Source organism: Quercus robur, chromosome 7, assembly GCF_932294415.1.
Source record: "Quercus robur chromosome 7, dhQueRobu3.1, whole genome shotgun sequence".
Classification (NCBI taxonomy): domain Eukaryota; kingdom Viridiplantae; phylum Streptophyta; class Magnoliopsida; order Fagales; family Fagaceae; genus Quercus; species Quercus robur.
Window position 1 is genome coordinate 45129639 of NC_065540.1, and position 25915 is coordinate 45155553.

The window sequence follows — 25915 nt, forward strand, 5'->3', positions numbered from 1 at the left end:
AATAGGATATAGTAGAATTTCCTGATGCGAATGCTCTTAGGGGAACAATGCACTTTTAAATAACATTAAATATTATTTTTCTAAGGTTAGAAAAAGTAGTGAATTCCAATTAACTCAACTGGTAAAGTTTCGAACTGACGCTATAGGTTGAAACTTTCTAATAAAAAAAAAAAATTTAAAGAGTGAATTAGATATTTTTTGAAAAATATTGATAATATATATGCTTAGCCCAACCTCATGAGTTGTTTTTGACTTTTTGTATTTTACACTATGAACAAAATCATGTTTTTCTTGGTACACTGCAAATTCACAAAATCATTGGGGACCTAATCAAAATTATGCTTAAAAATAGGGACATTCATCACAAACCCAAAAACCATCTTAATCAAACCAGGGACAATTCCGTCATTTCATCCTCTTTCCCACCAAAACTCACCCCACCTCCACCAACCTTCACCTTCGTTGATACAAAAAAAAAACCATATCTTTGCTCTGCTCTCCGTTCATGGAGTCAGAATGGCCACAAACTCAGACCCAAAATGACTATCTTATCCTTCACCTTCTTCTCTCTCTTCACCCTGACCGTCGGATTAGATTACCAAGTGCTCGGCTTAACAACAGCAACAACAACAAAGGCCTCAGGTGAGAGGTATGTTCAGATGCGGGCGGGTGCACCGTTCAAGATAGCGCTGTTTGCTGACCTGCATTTTGGGGAGGCCACGTCGACTGACTGGGGTCCACTCCAGGACGTGAATTCAACAAGAGTTATGAACACTGTACTTGACGATGAAACTCCAGGTAACGTTATCACTTCCATTTATCGATAATGCTAGTACTACCATAATTGTCTTACATGATAGACAGTAAGTGGTAGAAAACAAAAAAAAAAACAGATTTATGTAACAGTAATATGTAACCAATCACAGTGATATTTGTCGCCAAAACGTGTGTGAAAATACAGGATACAAGCTAATTGTCTATTTTGTTAGTACCTCTTTTTATCATGTGCTAGCTGTGTGTGTCTGTTGTCGTTGTATTTACCGTGAAAGAAAGAAAGAAAGTCCCACGTTATTAAAACTTTGGTGAAGTACATGTCCCATGTTATTATTATATATTGTCCTACTATAGAATAAATAATAATCCCATTATTATTATTTTTTTTCGTTGCAAAATGTTCATATGCTGTGATTTGTGAGATTTAGAGGTAAAGTTATAAAAATCGGCCTTTGTTTGTGTGTGTTTTTTCTTTTTTATTATCATTTACAAAAGATATACTGTAATTAGGTTTTTATTTTTTGATGTAAAAGATAAAAAGTAAAATCAGAAAGCCTTTATTTTTATTATTATTATTGGATTTTTGTATCTAAATCCCAAAAGTGCCTTTGTTTTTAAATTTTAGACTAAAAAGTAATTTTTTTTTAGAAAGAGGAAAGGATAATGCTTTTTCAAAAAGCATCTTTTCGTCTAATTTTTTTTTTAAAATTTATTTTTTCAAAATAATTGCACCCAACGGACCCTAATGAATTTCAGTATAAAAAAATAAAAGACCCTAATGAATGTGTTGTATATAAATTCATCATTTTGAAATTCGATTTTCAGGACTCAAATAAGAAAGACTTGGCTTAAATTTAGTGCTAAACGTGTCATCATCTTAACATGTCCAATGTAACTGGACACCGGAACCCAAGCTTTGTTCACAAAAGAAAGGTCAACTCATGGTACCGTATTACTTGTTAATGGTTAGTTTGTTAGTACTTAGTACCTGTCGATGCACATTCTCTATGTAAAGTATTATGTCCACTTTTCTTGAAGGGAGTTTGGGATTAGTAACCTGGGATTAGTAACTTAGCAACTTGTTCTTGTCGATCATTTGTCAAGTGTCTTTCACAGATGACTCGAAATGACAATGATATGGCCATATGGGCCTTACTACTGCATGTTTATTGTCTCTGAATGCTACCTTAAGAAATCTTCATTTGCTGTTTAATGTGCTGGGAATAAGTATCACTTGTTGTAGATGACAAGATTATTATTGTTTTGCAGCTTAGCACTAAACAACCTTAAATTTGATCTCTAGTTGGATTCTTCTGAATTGTTTAATATTCAGCTGACTTTTAATAGGCTGCATTTCTGCCCATGTTTTGGTCTACCCTGACAAATTTCCATGATTACTGCAAGTCTGCAATGATTGCTCAATTTCAAAAGTGAAGCGCTCAAAGCTTGATATAGAGCACCTTCATATAGTTAATATTTTGGTTTTTTTTTTTTTTTTTGGTTTAAAACTCTAATAACTAACTGATTGTATTGCAGATTTTGTTATATACCTTGGAGATGTCATTACGGCCAACAATATACCAATTGCAAATGCCAGCTTGTACTGGGATCAGGCAATCTCTCCAACAAAATCCAGAGGTATTCCGTTTGCCAGTGTGTTTGGAAACCATGATGATGCACCATTTGAATGGCCGAAGCAGTGGTTTCCAGCCCCTGGAATTCCTCAACTTATTTGCCCAGCAGTCAACTCAACCCATTCAGGTTAGCATGATGTTTGAAATGTGGTATAAATAAGCTGGTGACAACCAGTCATCACTAGTGACAGGCAAAAGGCCTTGGGCTTCTGAGTGTTTTCCAGAATTATGATTGACCTCTCATAGTTTCAGACAGCTGCCTCTTTGGAACTGAACTATAATAAGCTGGGAAAGAGTCTTAGAGAAATTCATGCAAACAATAATGGAGAATACTCAAATTACAGAACCAAATGAACCATGTAATAAATCCCCCCCCCCCCCCCCCCCCTCCCCCCTTTATATAAAATATGAACACAGTATACCCCTTCTAATGATATTTATAATTTTGTAATTTGAAGATAGCATTTATGATAGGATACCACTTCTTCTGTTGTTAGATTAACCAATAATCATAAGTTCATAACAATATATGTTGGAAAGAATGACATTTTGCACAAATTGTTGACAAAATCAAGGAATTGATTGACATTTTCTCATCTTTTTTTTATGTTCCATAACTGGCAGGAGAAGAAGCATGTAGCTTCAGAGGCACACAGCGTATTGAGTTGATGAAACATGAGATTGAGCATAATGTGCTATCTTATTCTAGCAACGGCCCTAAAGCGCTTTGGCCTAGTATATCCAACTATGTTATCCAAGTCTCATCATCAGATGACCCAAAGTCACCCGTGGTATACCTGTACTTTTTAGATTCTGGTGGCGGGTCCTATCCACAAGTAATCTCAAATGCTCAAGCAGAATGGTTCCGGAACAAATCTGAAGAGATCAACCCTAACTCAAGGTATTAGAACAAAGAATTACCTCTTTTTTTTTTTTTTTTAACTACTTTTCATGGTACCTTGTTAGCATTGACTAGAATTAATAGGTAACAAGTTTTAAATATCTAGAATCTGGTTTGTTGATTTTAATGGTTTGTAAGTGAGAAAAAAAAAAATGAACAGAAAACTTGGAAACTTTACTCCCGGCATGGTTTGATTAAATAGAAAGTGAAAAAGACAGAAGGTTTATTCTACTGAGGCAAATAGTTGTAATTGACAATGCTGAGGTTTTGGTTTTCTTTTTTGAAGTACACCAATAAGATATGGTGAATATTTTTTTTTTTTGGGTTAACTAAATCTGTTTCCTGCATTTTCTTATCCAATTTAGTGTTACCTGACAGTGTGCCCGAGCTAATATTCTGGCATATCCCAAGTCAAGCATATAATAAAGTTGCTCCACAGTTTGGAATTTACAAGCCCTGTGTAGGCTCAATTAACAAAGAAAATGTTTCTTCTCAAGCAGCTGAATTGGGTATCATGGAACTTCTTGTTAAAAGGCCTTCTGTCAAGGTAAGTACACAGATAAGCATGCATGTACACACAAATATATTCATTTCAAAGATAATCATGCTTACGCACAACCATATTCATCTGTAAATATATAGATTCACACATACATAACATAAATTCATGTAAGATGCCTGCTCTCTAGGTAATGACACAAAGGAATTGAATAAGCATAGGCATATATATACATAAAAAAGTACATATACCTCCATACACATATGAGACATTAGTGCTCCTGGATAGACTGGGTTTAGATTTGAACTTGAAATTCGAATGACCCCTTTTTCAGCTGGATTGATTGATTACCAATGCCAAGTCAATTAGGAAGGTTGGAATTTCTTGATACACAAGCTGACCAGGCTTTGCCTGGCTTGAAATTTATGGCTTGGCTTCTATGGCCCAAAACGACCATTTTTTTTTTTTTTTTGGTTTTTGTTATTGTTCCATTTGATCGACAGGAATTGCATAAGAAAAGAATGAAAACTTGAAATCTTTTGTCATGTTGGGATTTGAGTTTCCTTTTATTTTTGTCTTTTATAACTTTCTTTGCAGTCAAATGGAGCTATGGTATTATTATTATTATTTTTTTTCATGTTGTGTTTCTTTTGGTTATTCACCATGATTAATTTACCATGTTGTTCTACTGCTTCCCCTTAAATTCGTTCTTCATACTTGGATGGTACAATTATCATTTTTCAGTTCCATCACAGATTCACAATCCATTTACAGGAAAATATGAGTTCAAGCACCCATAACATATGAGTCACACACTCGCACCTAAATCATCTAAATGTGGTTTAGGATGGTCAGCTGAGTTTTGTTTATTGTAATTATATCTCTCTTTTAAATGTGGAAGAAGTTTAACCAAAATGTTACTGTGTTGGCAAGAAGGTTGAATAAGCCCGATCAGTTTTGTCTTAAGAAAAGCTCTGAATTGGAACCACATATATTTAATATACAATGTGTGTGCTTATGGTTCTTGAAAGTCAGAAACTAAATCAATCTATGGCTTGAGTTTGATGGATATGAATATGATCATGTTGAGTTGTTTTTCTGTTAATTGTGGCAGGCAATATTTGTTGGACATAACCATGGATTGGATTGGTGCTGCCCCTATGAGAAACTCTGGCTCTGTTTTGCTAGGCATACTGGTTATGGTGGCTATGGAGACTGGCCTAGAGGAGCTAGAATTATAGAAATCACTCAGCAGCCTTTCTCCTTTAGAACTTGGATAAGGATGGAGGACAGTATAGTACACAGCAAAGTTGTGCATGGAAGTGCCAATCAATTTAGTTACAAAGCTTTGGACCAAATGATAGTTATTTTGTTATGTTATTTTATGTGTTTAACTTTTTAATTTTTGTTAAGAATATAAAGAGAGAGAGAGACTGAGAAGTGAGAATTGTTTGTATATTGATGTATATTTTGTGTGTATAATATTGTACAATAAAGAGTTTTGTATAAGCATAGTATGTATGAAGTACAAGTAATATGAGTGTATTACAAGTATAATACTTTGGGCCCAAGTCCAATGGGCTGCGCTAAAATATATACTAACACTCCCCTCAAATTCAAGGTGGTAAGGAGGAAGCCAATTGGAGTTTGGATAAGATCTCGATGACAACCAAGTGAGTGAGTCTTAGTGAATATATTGGTCGGTGGAGGAGATAGAGTACAATTAGAGATAACTTTTCTTGAGATGACTACAAGTAATGTGGGAAGTACAAGTAATATAAGTGTATGACAAGTGCAATACACTAGGCCCAAACCTAGTGGGCTAGGCTAATGTATATACTAACAATTTTAATTTTTTTAAAATAAATCTAGGTGAAATTAAAAAATTAAAAATCCTTGATATATCAAAAAAATTTATTCGGTAAATATAATAGGGCTCAATCCTTTAATTTAGACAAATTAAATTAAAAAGAATACTTCAAAATCCTTTTCAAAAAAAAAAAGAAAGAATACTTCAAAATCTTTTTTTTGTTGCAATATGTTACAAACTACACCAAATTGACGAAAATAACCTGCGTCAATTAATTTAATTCCGTCACTGTACACCTTGTCGGTTAAAGTGTGGTAATATTCGGAAAGTCACAACCTAGGCGACAACAAAGACTCCGTTTGTTTACTTGTGATTCCGAGGCACATTAAGTAGAATTACTTTTGTGACCCTTGGAGTCTACTTTAATTACCAAATATAAATGAGTCAAATTAATCTAGCACCAAGGCGTTATGAAAACATCAACAATAAATATATATATATATATATATATATTTTAAAAATAACAATCACATGGCAGTATTATAGTTATCAACATTAACAATATATATATTTTTAAAAAAATAACAATCACATGGCAGTATTATAGTTATCAATTGTAGTTTTTCTTTTTTTTTTTTTTTTTTTTTGAGAAATAGTTATCAATTGAAATTGAGTTTGAATTGCTCTAAAAAAAAAAAAAATTTGAGTTTGAATTTTGTATTATAAAGCTCAAAACATATAAGTAAACCAACAATGTCTTAATTTATTATTTATTTTTTTTTAAAAGAAGTTTTTAACAAATGGGCCAGATCATGAGTTAGCTTGGTCAGGTTATGGTTTCATACATTTTTGCTTCGACTCAAAAAATTTAGATTCGGGTCAGGTCCAATTTTGCCATTTCTAACAATAAGGAGTCCATGTTCTTTGAATTGAGTCTTCATCTTCATCCCCTTTCTTTACTCTAAATTATGACATCTAGTACCCTAACGAGACCTTCTTAATTAATATCTATTGCTTAATTTTATGTCTGTTTTGACTTTAGATTTGTTTTGTTGTCTTTGTAGTTTGCACTCTTTTCTTCATGCCAAAAAAGAAAAGAAAAAAACTAAACTCCAAAAGAATGCTCTTTTGGTTTGCATTTACTACTAAGTATATATACGTGCATCGCTGAGACATTATTTGTGAACCTAACGATCAATTAACTCATTTAGAGGTTGAGCTAGGTAAATTTTTAGGTATGTGAGTTAGTTGCTGGCATGATTCATGAAAAATTCAATTTTGGTGTTTTCTTTGCCTCTATTATTAAGGATTGTAGGTGGTTCATGACCCAACTCCCTTGTTACAAAATTTGACATTTTTGCAGAGAGGCTAATCGAGCAACTATGCTAATGGCTAGATTTTGGCTTTGGTCAATCTTATGGATTTTGTGCTATATGACATGACTCCACAAAGTTGTTTTGATATTGTAAACTTTCATGTTTCCAATCAATCAAGCTGTTTTTTTTATAGATTGATATCAAGTTATATTATTGTAGAATCCTTAAAATCTTAATTACTGATGATAGTTAAATGAATAGTTCAAATTTTATTTCGATATTAATATTTAAACGAGTATTAACTAACAGGAATTTGATTTTTTATTTAATATATTGATGATGTGAATCATGAATGATCATGGTTTAAAGAATTTTGGGTAGAGTAATTTTAAAAAATCAAGAGAATCTTCAATCATTTTTCATTTTTTTTATTAAAAAAACTATTTATTTACATGCAAAACAAGTTGAGTCCAACACTCCAACTAGGTAATAAGATTACCTTGTTTTGTTGGATTGATGAGTTATTGATTTGGTTATCACTGTCATCATTTTGTTCTTCAATTTCACAACTCTTCCTAAGGCCAAAAAAAAAAAGTCAAAAAGGTCACATTTAGGGGATCTATATGCCAGAGAATATACCAAGGAACTATACGTAATATAGGTTGTGTGTTGCATCGACTTCGTTGAGTGAAATGACCAATAAGTTCTTTAATTAATTGTTTTTTTGGGCAAGTTTTAGTTTCTCAGTTAAGCTCTCAAACTTCTAATTTATTTCATTTGAACCTCTATCTTTTCTGTCATTAGCTTTTATATCCTACATTATCTTCCTTTCTCATCACTTTTATGTATACGTACGAAGTACTAACTATAAAAAGAAAAAGAAAAAAAAAAACCCAAGCTGCTTTGCCACAAAGGCACAAACAGATTAAGAGCTAAACTGGTTTTAATATCTCTGTCAATGAAGATTAAGCTGTCTTAATCCTTAAAAAATGAATAGACAGTTTCATAATTTCAATTCTATCATAGCCTAGGGCCTGAGGCATTGGCTAGAAAGTAATCGGGTCAAAATGGCAGTAAGTTTGGGGTAGAAGATGCTAAAACTTTCTCAAGTTGACTAAAAAAAAAAGATTCATTTTACTTAAAACTTAAAAGACAACATATATTGTACTATACAATAACCTCGTACTTCACATAAATAAAAACTAGTTACATAATAAAATCATGTTTATATAAAATAAAGACTTAAAGAGTCACGTAAAAAATTAACTTTTATGTAGTTTTTATTTATTTATATAATTTGGAAAACTTTCGTATCTATTCTGAAAGTGCTTATTAATTTTCAATTTATGATATTAGTGTATAAAATATATATATTTGAGAAAAGTGTGGTGTATAATATCTCTATTTTTGTATATTGTCAAAGTTGGTTTGCGAAGCACTCATTAGATTATAGTGTTCAGTTTTAATGTTTAGCTTTTGTTACTGCTATTTTATGTTGCTACTTCTTGAAGTCAAAAACCATCATAAAAGAGCCAGAAATCATAATGCCGGGAAAGGTAGCATTTAACTACCAAAATAAAAACTCCAACAAAAACAATTAGGATTTGTTGGAATTAAATAGTTGGAGTTGGATTGGATTAGAATTTAGACAAGCTATACTGTTGTTGCTTCTTTAGTGTTTGAGTAGATTCAATTTTAATTTGAATGTAGATTTCAGTATGAAGATAGGTACCCCATTGCCTCAAAGTGATAATTAGTGGATACACATACAACCCGTAAAGAAATCATGTAAATATCAAATACATATAAGTGGAAGTGTGATTGAATTTTAATTTGACTTGAACTCAAGACTTGTCCCATAAGACTAAAATTTTAATGTGGTTGTTTAATACCATTAGGGATTGGTCTAATGGTTCCCTATGCGAAAAACTCAATATTTTTTCAAGATTAAAAACAAAAACAAAAAAACTTTTATAATGGTAAATGTTAGACTAAAAAAAAAATTCTTTTAGTGGATACAAAAAATTATTTTCACAATGGATAAATTGTCAAGCTATAAATACTAAATAATAAAATGATGTTAATGGTAAACCCAAATAAAAATCAATAATAGTTGTTACATTTGTTGTGAAAAATATTTTGTCTTTAGCATTACTCTATGTTTTGTTTTTGTTTTTTCTTGGATAATTTCATAGTTGGGAGAGGGAGGATTTGAATACTAGATAAGCAGTGAGTGACAATTCATGTTTACGTGTTGGGTTCATGTCTTATCAATTCATGAGTATTCAACTATCTATGTCAACACGAACAATACACGTTATTAATTGTGATAGGATCCCTACCTTAACACAACATGTTTATTAAACTAGTAACACGACATGACTTGTATGACTTGTTTAATAAACATGACGTGTGTTGATGGTCATTTTTTAGAATCCAAGTAGAAAGAAGAAACCCCAATGACAAGGGCAGCAAAGAATTGGCAAAACAGATGGCAAAACCATTAGGCCCAAGCGGCAGAAATAATGGATAACAGGCCCATGAAATGAACAAGATAGGCCTTGAAGAGGCAAGTGGGCTTAAAGAAGCCCGGAAAAAGAGAAATAGCATATCCATGGGCAGTATATGATGTAGAAAAGTGAGAAAGGGCCATCACAGGCCCAAAGTAATACAAACAAAGAAAGTAAGGGGTTAATGGCAGACCCATGAACCCCAAGGATGAGAATAAGGTAATTGGGCCAGGGAAGCCCAATGAAGTTAGTAAAAGCCCATGGGAATGGAAAGTTAGTAAAAGGGTTAGGGAAGCCCAAAGAAAGTAAGTGGGCCAAGGATGCCCAAGAGGAAGACAAAAGGGACACAGGAGCCTATAAGTAGGAAAATCAATGGTCATACTAGGCCACTGGGGGAAAGAGTAAACGGCTGGCCTAAAGAGGCTCAGCAGGATTGAGTCATTACAGTAGAAGTGATAGAGTAATATGGCAGGAAATAAGGGTAATCAAGAAATGGGCCGAAAGAAATGTAAGACCCAGTATTAAATAAAGCCCAGCTCCTCAGGAGAGCGAGAAATCGAAAAGCAGCTCACATAAAAGGTTAAAAGGAACGGACGACAGACTATGCAAGCAAGCCTCCAGACCATGGCAGGCGAACGACCAGCAGGCAAATTTTTGACACACATGGAAGGGAGGCACGCGCAAGGCCTAGGTACCACCAGCCTATACCCAGTCAATACAGGGCATGGTGAGGTTGTGGGTCAGAGATAAAGAGAGCATAGTTTGGTGGTGGGAAGAGGGAAAAAATCTATTTTTGAAGTTTCGGCTCAGGCTCTTTTGGGGGAAGTGTCCTGCTGGGATGACATACTACCAAAAAGAAGTAAGCTGAGTTGGAACCACTGGGTGCAAACCGTAGCAAGAAAGGGTGCCACGACAGACAAACAAACAAAATATCCTTCTTTGTCTGGTGATGGGGGGTGGCACACAGACGGACCAGTGATGGTCAGCCAGTACACCCAGACTAGACAAAGGAGGTTAAGGGCTAAAATAGTAAAATCCGGTCACGGCAGGCACTATAAAAAGAGAACCTTGCCGTGAACAAAAGACAGAGCAACAACGGGAATCATAACTAAGAAATAGGAATTCAAAAAGAGATACCAAGAAATAGAAAAGAAACGAGTGGGAGGGAAAGAAAGAAAAGAACCAAAAAGAAAATAGAGGGAGAATTAGAACGGCAGGCATGTACCGATAGATTGATTCCCTCTCTCTCTCACGAAATCTTGCTCTCTGTCAAAACCAAAAGGAGCCCTTGTGCATCAACCATTCAGGTCCGTTTCCCTCAGGGTAGTTAATCTCCATGGCAGGACTTTCTTAAGAGATTAATTGCATTGAGAAGGAACATTTTTTCCTCTCTGGTTTTGCTCCTGCGGACCAGATTTAAGCTGATTTCTTCATCTTTTGATTAACCCATACATATTACTATTTGCCCCATTTTGTTATTTTCTTTTTGTAAAAGTGATTATTATTACTGTGATTGTGTTTGAAAATCATTTGGTCATTTCCTACTAAGTAGCCAGATATATATATATATATATATATATATATAAGGGTTAAGTTACAGACAAAGGGGGAGAGTGCCGTTCTAGGCAGTCTGGGTGCGGAAGCATAAATAGGTTACAAATGTATTTCTATTACAAGTGTAAACTAGGAAATAAACTGAGAAAACCATCTGTTTACAATAGTAAAGAGAAGAAAGGTTTCTGAGTTCTGCAAGGTTGGAGCTCTGAGGTAGTGTGAAACTGAGCCTAACAGTAATTCCCGTCAAGCCAGGAAAGCGTTAGGGTATGAGCGGAAAGGTTCGTGTACATCAACATAGGGATAAGCGACAGTCAGTAGTAACAATATTCACAGAAGGCATCAGTCTCGTTGAACACCCTGTTTCAGATCTAAGGTTAGATCTAGGAATTTGGAGATAAAGGTAATTAGGTTATAATTGTTTAATTTAAGCTTTAATTCAAAATGATGAATAGGATGTTTAAAAGGAGTGATTCATCCTCTAGCATTAGATCTTGCAGTACAACCCTCCTTGAGATTCCTCAAGATGATGGAATGATAAACTCGAAGTCGTACCAGCTTTCAGATCTAGGTCAGAAACTAGGAGATTGGAACATACCAAAAGTACCCATAACCTAGGTCTATAAGTCATCATCATAGTCCTTGAAAAAGACTTTCAAAACAGATTACCATATTAGGACTATAGAGCAAATTTACAGCATCAACAAGGAGTATGAAACATGCTACTTGTTATCCCCTGCAGCAGTGAAAGCTCACAGGGAAAAAGATCATAGATTCCGCCACATTGGTCTAGTCCAAGTAGGAGTAAAACCACTGATCAGAGAAGGGTTGAACAATTCAATCCTTATGGCCCTTAGAGACACCCATCATGTTAGATTTGATGACAACCTCCTAGGTACCATGGAATCCAGTTTAAGTGGTGGACCAGTTCATTTCAACTGTTTCCCCAATCTCACTATAGCACTTGATGACCCTCACATCTTGAAGGTCCTCACCCTCAACATCAAAACCCATGGAACTCTCATGTTACATGGAGCCAGACAGCTTGCCCTTATATACAGAGTGTATTATAAGTGCATGAGAATAAACATGTCTGTCCAAGCCATAGACAAAAGAAAGGCTGGTGAAACCACCCTTATCCAAACTCCAGACGTTAGATCCACAGTTCAGGTACCCAGAACCCTGAAATGGTCTGAAGTCACATTCCCAGCACATTGGACTATAGATAATGAGAACCATCATCTGCAGATCCAAAACCCAGTTAGGAACCCAGCTCTAGACTTTGTCCAACAACTAGCCGATGGAACGGTTAGACTTAGCTTTGACCGGTCTAGATACAGGACACCCTTAGAATATGTTGAACCCCAGCCCAAATCTTCCATAGATCTGTACCAGGATACCAGATCTAGATCCTTATTAGATCTACTCCAACCTTTTAAGCAGCCAACTATCTTCCTTAGAGATAGGCCTTCATCCCATTGTAGTTCATCTAGAAACCTAGCTCCCAGATCTAGAAGAGACCTAGGACATGAACCAGAATTCCAAGGTGTAAAAACCCATTCCCAGGTTAGTACCCCTTGTTACACAGCCAAGCAAGACTCAGTTGCTGATCAAAAAGAAGACAGCACTAGTCAAGAAAGTCAAAAGCCTCCTTCACCATCAGGAACTGATATGAGAAATCCTATTCAACAAGAAATTGAATATGACTATCAGCTTTTAGTGTTAAGAAAAGAGTTCACCCCTAATATGGATGCTCTAACTAAGAATTTTAACTCTGAAAGAAATAGAGCCAAGAAAGAAGCCTATAGAGCTAACCATACCAGAGAACAAAAAGAAGAAGTGTTGGAAAAATGGAAACTATTCATGAAGGAGGTATCAAGTGATTATCTTTTCTTTGAATACTTTGAGAAACATTTCAAATGGCATAAAAAGTCTTGTGTCATTTCCAAAACCAACTGGAAGTTACTCCCCAAGAAAGATGCACCAATGTCTAATAAACCAGAAATTGTTAGGTCTAGTCATCCTCCCCAAGAAGCCATACTCTTTAACCACCGTGGTAGTGAAGATATAATTGCCTCTCCTTTTAAGTGTGCAACCCCAGAAGAAAAGGTTGTCAAGAAAGTAATAGAGCAAAACAACTATACCAACCAGTGTTTAGGAGTCATAGGAAAACAGCTTGATAGGATAGAAGATAGGATTGACAATAAGGTTTTCCTTCAGGCAGGAAACCCTAGCAAACCTATCCAAACTCTAGAAAAACCCTTAGTCAAGCTCCCCACAACTAGACAAGTCAGTCTCAAGCCTAAGGACCAAACAGCCTTAGAAATAGTGGCCCAAAAGCTTGAAGAACTTGTGAAGAAGGAACCAGTCACCCCTTCACCAGATCATACCACAACCAGTAGAGACCCTACGCTGGAAACCTTACATGCCCATACAGTGTCTAACAGTTTTAGCAGAACCTCCTCAGAAACTGAAAAGGAGATAGAACACCTAGAAGACCAATTTTGAGGATTACAGGTAAATAGGATTTACCAACACAAGGTAAACCCAACCAGCCTTACCAAGAATTGGTATCCCAGACCTACACCTCCTGACCTCCAATATGAGGAAAGGTCTACCCAGTTCATAGTATCCAGTGGTAAACTCTATGAATGGAACATAGATGGTTTATTTGAACAAGAAATCCTAAACAAAATCCAGCATATAACCATGGTAGCCAATAACTACCTAAATGATGGACTTCAAAACACAGAGGTCGTTGAGCTCATAGTTTTAGGATTCACAGGAAAACTGTTAGATTGGTGGAATAATTGTCTAACAGAAGAGTCTAAAGAAGACATTAAACATGCTGTCCAAAAAGATGAAGAAGAGAACCCTATCTTTGACGAACGCATAGGAAGAGGTGTACCTGACGGTGTCAATACCCTGATCTATACGATCATGAAACACTTCGTAGGTAAACCCAGTAATATCACATCTAGGATTTATAACCAGTTAAGTAACCTTAGATGTAAGAACCTTGGAGAATACTGGTGGTATGAAGATGTGTTCACCACCTGTGTCATGCATAGAAGCGATTGTAACTCCCTCTTTCCTTAACACTAAGAGCTGTAGTCATATTCAGTTTCTTGCTGAATAGGATTTCTCATATCAGTTCCTGATGGTGAAGGAGGCTTTTGACTGTCTTGACTAGTGCTTTCTTCTTCTTGATCAGTAACTGAGTCTTGCTTGGCTGTGTAACAAGGGGTACTAACCTGGGAATGGGTTTTTACACCTTGGAATTCTGTTCCTAGGTCTCTTCTAGATCTAGGAGAGGGAGCTAGGTTTATGGATGAACTACTATGGGATGAGGGTCTTTCTCTAGGAAAGATAGTTGGCTGCCTAAAGGGTTGGCATAGATTTAATGAGGATCGAAGACTATCAGTGTTCTTTCTAAGCAAGAAGAGCTGCTCTTAGACCTCATAGAATAGATCGAAGACCCAGTCACCAAAGCTCAAAGACTCAGTGAGTTCTACAAAATCCTAGTTAAGGAAGCCAGTACATCCAAACCTTGGATTCAGGAACCCAAAGTTGATTTGGAAAAAATTTACAATAGGTTTACCAAATCCAAGAAAGAGATAACCGTCCAAGATCTCCAGAAAGAGATTAAGGATACCAAATCAGAAGTGAGAACCCTTAAGCAAGAATTAACCATCCTTAGGGTTGACCATAATCTCATGGACCAAAGAGTCAAACAGTTAGAAAATACTTCTCATCAAGGCAATGAGGAAGGTACCTCATTACAGAACCCTTCTGATGAAGAAGTAGATGATACAGTTAACCCTACTGCAGAAATGGAACAAGAACCAACCAATGAATCATTTTTGCAAACCATCAGTAGAATTAACTTCCAAAAATGGCACTCCAAAGTTAGGATTGTCATCAGCGGAGATTTTCAATTCAAGGTTGTAGCCTTAATAGATTCAGGCGCTGATCTCAACTGCATTCAAGGAGGAATCATTCCCTCTAAATACTTCCGGAAAACCAAAGAAAGGTTAACTTCCGCAAGTGGAGGAAAAATGCAGATTGAATTCAAAATCCCAAAAGCACATGTTTGCCAAGATAATGCTTGTTTCAAAACTACATTTGTTCTTGTCAAAAATATGACAGATAGGGTCATCTTAGGAAACCCTTTCATGTGTCTGTTATACCCTTTTATCACGGATAGTGAAGAAATCACTACCCATCCTTTTGGCCAACCAATCAGGTTTAAGTTTCTTAGGAGCCCAGAGCCTAAAGACATCAACAGTCTCCAAGAAGTCTTTATCTCTAAGACCCTTAACCTTGTCAAAATCTCTTCAAAAAATCCGAATCAAGAAAAGAACCTTGATCACTCTGAACCTTCTATCCTTTTCACAAATGATGATTCTTTGAACCTCAATCAGTTTCATAAACTTCCATCATGTCTCATTTCATGCATCCAGCATAAAAGTATTTGCTCCATGGCATCTCATGATTTTAACAAAAATGTTTTAAAAAATAACCATTTTGTTAATACATGGCAGGAAGTAAAGCAAATATCTCATTTTACTTGTACCACTAGTAAGTGGAAAATGGCTTCTTCAAGTAGGAACAAAGGAAAAGCTCTTGTCCAGGGTTTTCCTTATCAAAGGCATGACGACGCTTCTTCTGGATCAGAACCTAGGGAAGCAACATCCCTTCAAGAATCTGTTCCATTAAAAATAATATTTTCTAGTGGTAATGTGGCCATCACTTTACAAGAAGTTTTATCCAGGAATTTCCAATTTACAAATGGAGTGTACACAGAACTTCCACCCTCCATCAAAATTATCCTTAATAACCTTCAGAGAGCTTTTACCCAAAGCAACCACCGTCTTTTTCAAAAAACCCTTAGAGCACTAGAAATACACCTAGTAAATCTTGAGGCAGAAATTGAAATAAGCCGAATTACCATTAGTCAACTCTTTGGCAAAGAGGATATCCATTCAATGGATAAAACGACTATTATGGGTACCGATTATGCTAGGTTCAGTCTTAAGACTTAAAACCAGCTAAGAAGTGTTGTTGCCAACTTGCCTACCGACATACAAGTTCGTATCTTGGGAAGCAAGGCTATGTCTGAATCATGCGACCTATGGTTCAAGGATTTCAAAATATTGGTCACCACCCATTTCCCAGTTTATGGTGAAGACTCAGATGATATTGACAATGCCTTCATCCAATCAACCTGGGAAGAATACTTTGGAAGCAGCCACGGGTCTATGAAAAGAAACATCCCTTCCCTGGCCTAATAATCAATTATGAAGATTGGTCCATTGAAGAAGATCCAAGCTGGCTTTCACAAATGTTTGAATATGGCTTTATCAAGCTCATCAAGCTAACGAGCCATAACCAGATCAACCAATTCCCTCAAATCATCCAGCAGGTTGTTTCAGAAATCAAAAGTCTTTTTGTCTCCATCCGATACTGGAGTACTCTCCCACAATGGGATATTAACAATTGGATGATTGTCCAACCCGCTCACCATCTCGTACTCATCAATGGGTACACCCATAATGGTCCATGGTATGAAGGAGACTCTTATCTCTCTTATGAAGGCCCCGACACTCTTGCTGATTGTTGGAGAAGTTACTTCAATAATGAGATTATAGATGTCACCAGTGAACTATGACAAAATTACCATTTTATTGGAAATACTGGCAAGATTTCAGTATTCACCACTAGGCCATACTCCACAGCCCTCCATACCGAGAGAGTTGATTACATTGAGCCCAGACAGTTAGTAACTCAAAAGGCAGATTATGAACCTATCCTGTACTGTGGTTTTTGTAATCAATACGCCAAGTATCATGAGCATAATTGTGATTATGATCCTCCATGGGATCCCTTCGATGGATACCCGTCCGACCATGATACTGATTAAGCAATTCCAGAACAGCTCCAGGAGGCTCTAGAACAGCTCCAAAAGCCCCAGAATAGCTCAAGAACCACCTTTGCAACCTGGTTACTATTTAAAACAGTACTCGCACCAGCAAAGCTGCCGACAAACTACTATTCACCCACAGTCCAGAACACTATGTAGAATCACTGTTCAGAAAAGCAAACTGTTCATGAACAGTGACCGTTATTGTTCACTAAAATAGTACCTTGACAGAATCATTGAGTTTACTGTTCACTTTCGGCTGAAAATATTTTCACCCAGAGTAAAAAGTAGTTTACCCTCTGTGATTCCCGCAATCTCCTGAAAGAATTCAAGGCTTCCTCCAGCTATAAAAGGAACCTTTTGCTTCAGTCTTCAGCAGGTCCAGTTTCACACTACCTCAGAGCTCCAACTTTACAGAACTCAGAAACCTTTCTTCTCTTTACTATTGTAAACAGATGGCTTTCTTAGTTTATTTCCTAGTTTACACTTGTAATAGAAATACATTTGTAACCTATTTATGCTTCCGCACCCATATATATATATATATATATATATATATTGGTTATTATGTCTATCTGCCACAACTAATCTGAAATAGCTCTACTTGCCGCAAGCACGTTCCTGGCAAACCAGGCATAGTTTGCGCACAAGCCGGATCAAATTGAGTTGTAGTTGGACCGGTCTCAACTCCCTTATCCAGAAAACTTGGGTCTAGTGCGGTAGAAAGCAGCCCAACACTACTAGCACAACCCACCACTTTACAACGTGTTACGATTGATATGACTTGGCATGACCCATTTGATTAATAAGCCAAGTTGACATGTTTACCTAATACAAATAACATGTTAATAGCAATTCTTGTGTTTTATAACATGTACACATTACAACTAAATTCTAAACAAAATCTCCAACAACAAAAATATAATTACAACCATAAATTTGAAGGTGTCCTAGAGAAGATGAAGTTAGATGAAAAAATATGTTTATATAGCTCAGGTTTTAAAGGGTAAATTGGTAAAATGATGCTCAGTTAAAGGGGTTAAACAACTGAAAACGAATTTCATGTGTTTGCTTTTTCGTGTTGATCTGAATATTACATGAACCTGCTAAGGCTTAACCCTATCTTGTTAACTTTGTATGTATTTGTAGGTCATGTTGAAAATTATCACCTTAATCCTTGAACATTTTTTTGAAAAATACTAGAATCAGGGCTGGCCAATGCTTAGGCAAGTTAGGCCTAGGCCTAAGGCCCCACCAAAAAAAAAAAAAAAAAAAAAAAAATTCCCTTAGGGAAAAAGGCCCCACTTCCTATGGTTAAAGATCCAAATTTTTATAAAATTGTATATATTTAAAAGGTATGTTGTACATTTTTTATTATTATTAGTAATGTTAAGGAAACTACAAATCTTACTATTGGTTTACAAATTGACATGTTATTAATCACAAAAAGTGATATAAACATTCATTAATTAAATTGATGAAGTTCATCAATGAGAGTAAAAGCTACATTATGTTTTGAAAATTTTACAGTGCTTTTAATTAGCACATTTTTCCTTTTCATTTCTATTAAGATTCTCAAAGTATAAGACTAATAGAACCTTAACCCAATTAAAATCCTAAAATGTTTTAAAAAGATGTTGCAAATGTGTTAAATCATCAATTATAAATTAATCTCCCCTAATAGTTTGAGACCTTAGTTTTTGTAAACTAATATCTTACAAAGCCACATATCAAATAATATCTATCTCTCTCTCTCTTAAAAACAAGATATAAAGATAAAAATTAGATTACAATTTTACTTAACTATGCATCATCATATATCTAAAATAAAATATCTTTTTTAATTGTAATATATTTTTATTAATATTTATAGTTCAACTATAATATTCAATTCTTTAAATGAAATTAACATTAGTTTAATTGGTTTTATTCATCAAATTATGTATTTAATGTATCAAATTGACCTTGATTTTTTTTTTGAAAATTAAATTAACATTGATTTGATTAGTATTAAATAATTTTATTTAATTAATATTTACACATTAAATATCCTGCATAAATTTTTTACCTGACTCCAATTATATTGGGCCACCCGGACTAAAATACTTGAGTTATGTTCCCTTCCTTCAATGACAAGTTGCAAATGACAAAATCCATGGGGGCCTAATAAAAAATTATGCTAAAAAACAGGGGCATCATAAGAAACCAAAACCATCTCAATCAGACCAGGGACAATTTCGTCATTTCATCCTCTTTCCCACCAAAACACACTCCCTCCACCACCATACCCACCCAAAGTATCACCTTCCTGATACCAAAAAAAAAAAAAAACCCAATATATTTGCACCCAAATTCTCTTCTCTTCTCTCCTTTCAATGGAGTTGAAGAGGCCACAAACTCAGACCCAAATAGCGATCTTATCCTTCACCTGCTTCTCTCTCTTCAACCTGACCGTCGGATTAGATGACCAAGTGCTGGCCTTACTACCACCACCACCACCACCACCACCACCACCACCAACAAAGGCCTCAGGCGGTGAGAGGTATGTTCAGATGCGGGCGGGTGCAGCGTTCAAGATAGCGGTGTTTGCAGACCTGCATTTTGGGGAGAACGCGTGGACAGACTGGGGTCCAGTCCAGGACGTGAACTCAGTAAAGGTCATGAACACTGTGCTGGACAATGAAACTACTACAGGTGACGTTATCACTTCTTTTTTAATCAATCATGTGCGTGCTTAGCTTAGCTAGCTTTGTTGTGTTGTGTGATAATAATGTGGTTGTTGTACCATGTTGTTTCAGTTGCCATGTCACTTTTTTTTTTTTATTATTTTTTTTTTGAGAAAGAGGAAAGGTCCAACAAAAAGCATTTTTTCTAAAATTTTAAAAAAAGTATTTCGTGTTTTTCAAAATTTTAAAGTGAAGTGTGTATATAAATTCATAGCTAGAAATACTCTCTCCGTCTTTTTTTTTTTTTTAATATGTTGTTTGAAAAGTTAAATTTTTTATGGGGATATTATTTATTGTCTTGTTTACCTTTTAAAAATGTATAAGTTTTCAAAATTATCTTTAAAAAAAAAATTTATCAAAAAATTAAATTAGTTAATTAATAGGGGTATAATAGGAACATTAGTAAATTATTGACTTTTATTTTTAGAAACAGGGCAATATTTTGGAACATCTCAAAATAAAATAAAGAACAAAAAAAATGAGACGGAGGGAGTATGGTTTTGACTTTTGAGGGCTCACCTAAGAAAAGTCAACTCATGTACATGCAAAAGGTTTTGATGTATACTTGTACGCAGCAATTGTTACATACAGGCTTATGTGGCTGCAAAAAGAAAAAAACATGTATTCAAAGGTCATATACAATGCACATGACTAGGTAAACCCTAGACATTTGTCCCTTTCTTTTAGCTGTCATGTACCCCTTTACAAGCAGGCAGCAAAACCTTTCCCATAACTTGTTAATGGTTAGTTTGTTAATACTTTAGTACTTGTGAATGCACACTTTTTTATGTAATGTATTAAGTCCAATTTCTTGAAGGGAGTTTGGGATTAGTAATCTGGGGCTACTAACTTAGCAACTTGTTCATGTGGGTCATTTGTGAAGTGTCTTACACATGTGACTCGAAATAGCAATGATATGGGCCTTACACTCTCTTACTACTACATGTTTGTTGTCTCTTTTGTCATGTCAGGATAAAGGGGGAAACAAGTTTTAGAATTGCACCTTGAAGGGTCTATCTATTAATTTTAAGTACTATAGAATTTTAGTTTTGTTTCCAAAATTCGGACACTAGAAGTATTAAAAATGGATATCTCATATGGTCAACGCTGACTAGTCTATTGAGGATCCATAACCGACTCTAAATATTTTGGGACAAAGACTTGGTTGTTGTTGTTTTGTACCATCTAGACTTCTAAATATTTCAATGTTGACAAAGTTGATCAAATTAGATTAAATCATATTAAGATTACCGCAATTTGGCTTAGTTTCAAGAAACAAAACTGTCTATACATTTAGGTTATTATGCTGCACATATATAGACATTCATATATTGAACAGCATGGGCAGCTTAACATCTTGCTTACTGTATCGCTCTCATCAAACAATAACAAAGGTTGACCAGTTGTGTAGTGCCTTACAAATTGCTACGAGCAGATTTGGTAGGTTTGACCTTGCCATAATGAATAATTAGGACTTTATAGAGTGTAGTCTATTGATTCTATTCAATGAATTGATGTCCACTAGTTGGGTCGACTGTTTCATATAGATATAGCATTTGTTTCATAATTACATGACCACACATTCAAATTGCTACACTTCAATGTGTTGTTGGGTGTTAAGGGCTTAAGGCATGCCTGGTACCACTTTGACATACATGATTTTCATTTCCTTTTTATGGGTACTCTCCATGGAATAGATTATGATATTGTGCCCAAAAAAAATAGAGATCATTGCAAAGGCATGACGAACTTGTTGGGTTTGTTGTTTTATTTTCTGTTAAAATGGTTAGTTCTGAATGCTACACAAAGAAATTTTCGTATGATGTCTTAATGTTCTATCTATACTGTACTAACATGCTGGGAATCAGTGTCACTTACTTGGTGACTGTCACCCTTTGTAGAGACAAGACCATTATTATTTTCTGGCTTACTGCATTATGTTAAAAAAGCTTAAATTTCATCTCTATTCCGATATCTTGAATTGTTTGATATTCAGCTGACTTAAAAGGTTACATTTTTGCTTAACGTATCGGTCTACCTCAATAAATTACTCCAATGATTTTTAAATTCAAAAAGTTAAGCGTGCAAAGCTTGATATAGAGCCCTTTTGCATAGTTAATATTTTGATCTATTTATTTATAGATTGTTTTTTCGGTTTAATACTCTAACGAACTGATTGGATAGCAGATTTTGTTGTATACCTTGGAGATGTCATTACAGCCAACAATATCCCAATAGCAAATGCCAGCTTGTATTGGGATCAGGCAATCTCTCCAACAAAATCCAGAAATATTCCTTGGGCCAGTGTGTTTGGAAACCATGATGATGCACCATTTGAATGGCCGATGGAGTGGTTTTCAGCCCCTGGAATTCCTCCACTTATTTGCCCAGCAGTCAACTCGACATATTCAGGTTAGCATGCTGTATGAAATGTGGTGTAAAAAGGCTGGTGACAAACCAGTCATCACTAGTGACAGGCAACACTCCTTGGGTTTGTCAGTGTTTCCTAGGATTATGATTGATCTCTCATTGTTTTGGACAGCTGCCTCATTGGAGCTTGGCCTATTGTAAGCTGTTATAGAGTCAAAAAGATATTCACGCAAACTATGATGAAGAATACTGAAATTACAGAACCAAGTGAACCATAAAATAAAACCCCCTCGCGCAATATTTTGAAATGAACATAAGATAGCCTTTTAGATGATGTCCATAATGCATTAGCGATGGGATACCGAATTAATCAGTAATCATAAGTTCATAACAATATATGTTTGCTCACTTATAATAGTTTAATATATGTTGGCAAGAATGGCATTTTGCACAAATTGTTGACAATCAAGGAATTGATTGCATGGAGTAAATCAAGGGATTGGAGGAATCAATTATAAAGATGTGAAGATCACATTCAAAATATGTATGTAATAATTTGATTGTTTACCTATTTTCAAATTCTGTAAATTCCATTATAAGTCTGAGTTCCCTTGTAATATGTTCAATCAAGAGGATGAAGATGTAGCCATTTGGCTTTTGGTGTTGTGTACGTAGGTCTTAGTGATGAAACCACGTTAATCTCTTCCGTTCTTCCTTTCTCATCTTCCATAATATATTACTATTTCAAAATTTGAAAATATAGAAAATGATGTCATTCTAACATGCAAATTCTCAATAGTATCATAATATATGATTCTCTTCTTATGAGATATTTAAATACTTTTTTTTTTTGGGGGGGGGGGGGGGGGGGGGAATGCTTTAAAGATTTTTATATAAGCTTCTCTCTGATGGGGCCATTACCTCTGGCAGGAGAAGAAGCATGCAGCTTCAGAGGCACACAGCGTATCGAGTTGATGAAACATGACATTGAGCATGATGTGCTATCTTATTCTAGCAATGGTCCTAAAGAGCTTTGGCCAAGTATATCCAACTATGTTCTCCAAGTCTCATCATCAGATGATCCAAAGTCACCTGTGGTATACCTGTACTTTTTAGATTCTGGTGGGGGGTCCTATCCAGAAGTTATCTCAAATGCCCAAGCAGAATGGTTCCAGAAAAAATCTGAAGAGATCAACCCTAAATCAAGGTATTAGAACACAGAAATACTTCTTTTTTTTAACTACTTTTTGTGGAACCTTATTAGCATTGATTACAATTAATTGGAAACAAGGTTTAAATAGCCAGACTCTAGTTCATTGATTTAAATGATTTGCAAGAGAAAGGAATAAACTGAACAGAAAACTTTGGAACATTGCTCCCGACGTGGATAGATTAAACAGAAACTGAAAAGGAAAGAAAGGTTAATTCCATTAAGGCAAATAGCTGTGATTGACAATGCTGAGGTTTTGGTTTTCTTCATTGGAGAGCACCAATAAGATATGGAGAATTTTTTTTTTTTTTTTTTTTTTTTTTTTTTTTTAATTTGTTAAATAAATCTGTTTCCTTCATATTCTTAACCAATTTAGTGTTACCTGACAGCGTGCCCGAGCTAATATTCTGGCATATTCCAAGTCAAGCATATAAGAAAATTGCTCCAAGGTTTGGAATACACCAGCCTTGTGTAGGCTTAATTAACAAAGAAAGTGTTGCTTCTCAAGAAGCTGAATTGGGTATCATGGATCTTCTAGTTAAAAGGCCTTCTGTCAAGGTAAGCACACAGATAAGCAAGCATGACACACATAATTATATTCATTTCAAAAATAAGCAATGCACAACTGTAATCATATGTAAATATATAGATTTGCACATACATACATATATTCATGTTAAATGCCTGCTCTCTAGGTAACGACACAAAGGAACAAGCATGTGCACATATGTACATACAAAAGTACTTATACCTTCATACACATATGATGCAAATCAGTGCTCCTAGACAGACTGGGTCTAGATTTGACCTTAAAATTTGAATGACCCCATTTTCATCTGGATTGATTGATTACTAATACCAAGTCAAATAGGGAATTTCTTGATACACAAGCTGGCCAGGCTTCGCCTGGCTAGATATGTATGACTGGGTTTCTGTGGCCCAAAATGACCAATTTTTTTTTGCTATTGTTCCATTTTATTGACAAGAATTACATAAGAAAAGAATGAAACTTGTTTTGACACGTTGACATTTGAGTACCTTGTATTTGTGTCTTTTATAACTTCGTTGCAGTCAAAAGGAGCTTTTCTTTTCTTTTTCTTCTTTTTATATTTTATTTTTTCATGTTATGTTTCTTTTGGTTGTTCATCATGACTAATTTATCATGTTATTCTACCGCTCCCTTTTAAATTGGTTCTTCATGCTTGTATGGTACCGTTATCATTTTTCAGTTCTATCACAATACATTTCCCTGAAAATATGAGTTCATGCACCCATGACATTTAAATCACACACTTTGCACCTAAATCATCTAAATGTGGTTTAGGATGGTCAGCTGCGTTTTGGTAATTGTAATTATATATTTCTTTTAAATGTGGAAGCAGTATAAGCAAATATGTTAATATCGGCAAGAAAGTTGAAAAAATCCTGATCAGTTTTGGCTTGAGAAAAGCTCGTAATTGGAACCACATATTTAATATGCAATATGTGTGCTTAGGGTTCCTGAATATCAGAAACTAAATGAATCTGTGGCTTGGGTTTGACAGATATGAATGGCATTATTTTGAGTTCTCTCTCTTTTATTGTTGCAGGCAGTATTTGTTGGGCATAACCATGGATTGGACTGGTGCTGCCCCTATAAGAAACTCTGGCTCTGCTATGCTAGGCATACTGGTTATGGTGGCTATGGAAACTGGCTTAGAGGAGCTAGAATTATAGAAATCACTCAGCAGCCTTTCTCTATTAAATCTTGGATAAGGATGGAGGACGGTGTAGTACACAGCAGAGTTACCTTGAGTCCTTGAGTACCATCAAGGAATATATAATTAATCACATTTGTGAAAAGAAAAAAGGACCAATAATATCTGTGCGAGTATATGCATTGCATATTCTTTTCTCTCTTCCCCCCAAGATCAAACATGTGACATGATGTACATATGTGTGTGTATATTTTATAATCAGTTTGTATATGTTTTATATACATGAGGCCACCATTTTTTTTCCCTTTGTTTCTTTTCTTTATCAGCATGACACATTATTAGCTTTCATAATATCTTTTAACTCAAAGAATATTGATGAGCTTTTTAGCCAGATATATGATGACTAGGTACAGGGAATGTATTTCCTCATCTAAGTTTTAAATTTATTCAAGCTTTTCAAATTAGTAGCTTTATAGTTTCTTCATTCTATTCGAACAATGATCAATTCTATATCATTAAGAATTTTTTCCTAGGCTCATCTCTGCCTAGGCAAACTCTTATGATGTAGATGAAAATGTTTTTAAGTTAAAACAGCTTCATGGCACATCATAACAGGTCTCCTTCCATATCTAGAAACTCCCAGAAGCACTTTTCCAGGGTTCTGTTTCTTTCAGTAATCAATGTTTCTGTGTAAAATTATCTTAATGCACCTACCATGGCCTCTCGAATCAAAGCTCTCATGGCTCTGCCGCGCTCTATACTTAGATAAGATTAATAAAAGAAGGAATACTTGATTAAAACTCCAGAGGAAAGCATCATAATAACACTGCAATTTTCTAATGAATATCAAAATCAAGTTAAGCAATGCATTAATGTTGGCAAATGGGGGGGATGTGTGTGTAATTATAACGACAGTGACGGTACATTACTATGAAAATATTTCTTTTCCCCTTTTGGTTATCCATAAAAGGCTCTTTGTTATGACAAGTTG

At 35.2% G+C, this 25915-nt stretch overlaps 1 protein-coding gene across 3 annotated transcripts; it reads left to right on the top strand.

Annotated features, from left to right (window-relative positions):
- The first annotated feature begins 459 nt into the window (after positions 1-459).
- LOC126693628 (probable inactive purple acid phosphatase 16) lies at positions 460-25228 on the top strand. Of its 3 annotated transcripts, XM_050389679.1 has the most exons (6): positions 499-642; positions 19454-19615; positions 21835-22059; positions 22948-23224; positions 23617-23785; positions 24817-25228. In XM_050389679.1, the coding sequence occupies exons 1-6, from the start codon at positions 540-542 to the stop codon at positions 25027-25029; spliced, it is 1149 nt and encodes a 382-aa protein (XP_050245636.1). In that variant the 5' UTR covers positions 499-539; the 3' UTR covers positions 25030-25228. The 3 variants fall into 3 exon arrangements, with proteins under 3 accessions (XP_050245635.1, XP_050245636.1, XP_050245637.1); XM_050389678.1 differs by lacking the exons at positions 19454-19615; positions 21835-22059; positions 22948-23224; positions 23617-23785; positions 24817-25228 and adding exons at positions 2311-2535; positions 3033-3309; positions 3688-3856; positions 4923-5343 and having other exon boundaries at positions 460-798; XM_050389680.1 differs by lacking the exon at positions 499-642 and having other exon boundaries at positions 19231-19615.
- The last annotated feature ends 687 nt before the right edge of the window (positions 25229-25915 follow it).